Source organism: Etheostoma spectabile, chromosome 15, assembly GCF_008692095.1.
Source record: "Etheostoma spectabile isolate EspeVRDwgs_2016 chromosome 15, UIUC_Espe_1.0, whole genome shotgun sequence".
NCBI lineage: Eukaryota > Metazoa > Chordata > Actinopteri > Perciformes > Percidae > Etheostoma > Etheostoma spectabile.
The window spans coordinates 29,049,856-29,052,260 of NC_045747.1; the positions used below are offsets into that span (position 1 = coordinate 29,049,856).

Below are 2,405 nucleotides of genomic sequence, written 5' to 3' on the forward strand. Positions count from 1 at the left end.
TCACACACATCCAAGCGTTACGTTTCCGGTATGCAACAAACATAACCTATATTTGAAAGACCTTGATGTGAAAAGCATCAAAGTGGAGTTTATGCAAATCAAGCACACATAATAAAGCCCCACACTGTTCCTTTAGTGTGTGTGTGTGTGTGTGTGTGTGTGTGTGTGTGTGTGGGCTTAAAGAACCAACTTTTTCTTTATAATCCTTCAATTGGCTCACATCTTGCCCGTTAAGGACAAATCAAGACTTTCACTCATGTGTAACTTTGGCCTGTTAAACATTACACTCAGCACAGAGATTGCATCCTACGAACTATGTGCTACGTGGGGGGGGGGGGGGGGCATGGGGGAGGTTAAAATCTCGGGTACGGATCTCAGCTGGGACCCAAGCACCCGCACGACAGGTGAGTTCCCTCTGTCGACGTGGGGGGATCCAGTGCCAAATCATAAAGGCGCGTGTGATTTATCATATCATTGGTCTGGAGTGTAGAGACAAGCCGGTAGTTAACCATTATACAATGTTCTTCTTGTTCTTCTTCTCTTGCAGGAAATGGTCATTTCTTGTGTTTCTTCTTGCTTCTAATACAGGGTTCTAGTGTTGTTTGCCTAGCCTGGAGCTGCAATATTTCAAGGCACCCTGGTAAGAAATATGAACCTGTAACTTGTTATGATTGGACTATTAGTTGAATTAAAGTGGAGTGCGGCCTCTTGTAGCCGCAGTGGTTGCAATATTTCATTGTGAGCCTTATTGCAGAGTGATTTGCCCGCTTCTACGTCACCCTCTTGTGTAATGCTGGGTATTCTGTTTTCATCCCTGCAGTGACCAGTCAGCTGCGACACCCTGTACAGTGGGAGCAACACAACAGCCTGATTTGTTCTGCTGTGTGGGACCTTTTCTTTTGCATGTGTGGGTCTCTACAAGGTATGCTGGGATAGGACGTTTGTCGAAAACAGGGAAAATCCATCTTCTCTTTTAGTCTTGTCTGCGAGTTTTGCACGTGCCTCGAAGCAATCCATTCCAAGTCCAATCAATATCACATCTAATGGTGTTTTCCGCTTTTTGCGCACGACTTAACCCGCTCCAAACCCAGCATGCAGGACAGTAAAGATTTAAGTGTGAGCTCCATGTTTGTCAGCATCAGCCGTTTTGTCTCCCAGTTCTACATGCGCTCAGTGATTGGTGGACACGTTCCAAGCTGCTAAGTATTGATTGTGTAAGGTAGGTCGTAGTGTATACCCTGTGTGTGTATGCGTGTGGAGAAGGGGGGCGGCCTGTGTGTTGCATTCTACCATTATAGCCTAATATTGCATCCAGGGGGGGAACCCCGGCGGCCATTGGGCATCTTGACATCACATGGACCCGAGGTCACGTGTTACGCGAGGCAGAGGGAAGGGAGGGGAGGGGAAAAGTGGGGTGGGATGATTTTTGTGTGTGTAAATCTAGACAGTAATGCCCCGCCGATAATTCACGGTGCCTCGTAAAAAGTCGACATTAAATCGCCCCGGGCCTACAAATCACCGGCGCCAAATTATGAGTTCACTTGACTTCGCCAACGTGCTGTTTTCCAAATACCAGCGAGCCGCTGCGAGCTGCTCCGCCCGGCTCTTCCCAGATTCTCCAACTTCTCCCTTCCCGACTTCCTCTGCTGCTCCTGCCGTGTCTTCTTCGTGCGCCCTCGCGTCCAGCGGATACCACCTCCATGTCTCCAGTGGGAGAGGCGGCGGAGAGCTCCCTCTCCCTCCCTCCTCCTTTTCTTCATCTCATTCCTCCTCGTTCCCCCCCTCCCCTACTTCCTCATCGCTCTGTGTGTCTCTTTCGGGACTGAGCAGCAGCAGCGGGAGTATCGAGCCCAGCGCTCAGCCTGAAGTGTGCACAAGAGGGTCTTTTAGCGCGCCAGGAGCCGGGCAGCTGAGGTCCTCCCTGCAGGGATACGCCGCAGAGCGGTTCCCCGGTAGACTTCAGCTGCTGACTAGGCTCCCTGAGCCGGCCTGCAGGAGGCAGACTTGCCCACAACAGCCGCAACGGCGGCAGTTAGAGGAGCTGCGGATTTACCCGTGGATGAGAAGCTCAGGTGAGGAGAGAGATGAGGTGGTAGTGGGGATGAGAGGTGATGAGAAATGGGTGAGGCCTCACAGGTGAGTTAGAGAGAGAGTAAAGGGAGGGGGGACTGGATGACGATGTTTATACTAATAAGAGTTGAGAAAAGAGGGATGGAGGCAAGGGTGGGAGGCGGTGGTGTGTGCATCAGAGAGAAAGACGGGGGGGTGTATTAGTTCGAGCCAATAATCACGTTAAACGCTCTTTAAACTGTTGGCCCGGTTGCGTAGCGGCCACTGCCGGTAGCTGAACTATGCCTGTCTGTGTCTTGTCTCTCTCTCTCTGTCTCTCTGTCTCTCTCTCTCTC

At 51.0% G+C, this 2,405-nt stretch overlaps 1 protein-coding gene across 1 annotated transcript in view; it reads left to right on the forward strand.

Moving 5' to 3' along the window:
- Positions 1-825: 825 nt before the first annotated feature.
- hoxb7a (homeobox B7a) overlaps positions 826-2,405 on the forward strand; it is a gene marked incomplete at its 3' end in the record, with an annotated part of 9,145 nt that continues 7,565 nt past the window's right edge. The window contains 1 exon segment of the mRNA XM_032537304.1: positions 826-2,072. Within this exon segment, the coding sequence (XP_032393195.1) occupies positions 1,532-2,072 (541 nt within the window). The 5' untranslated portion in view covers positions 826-1,531.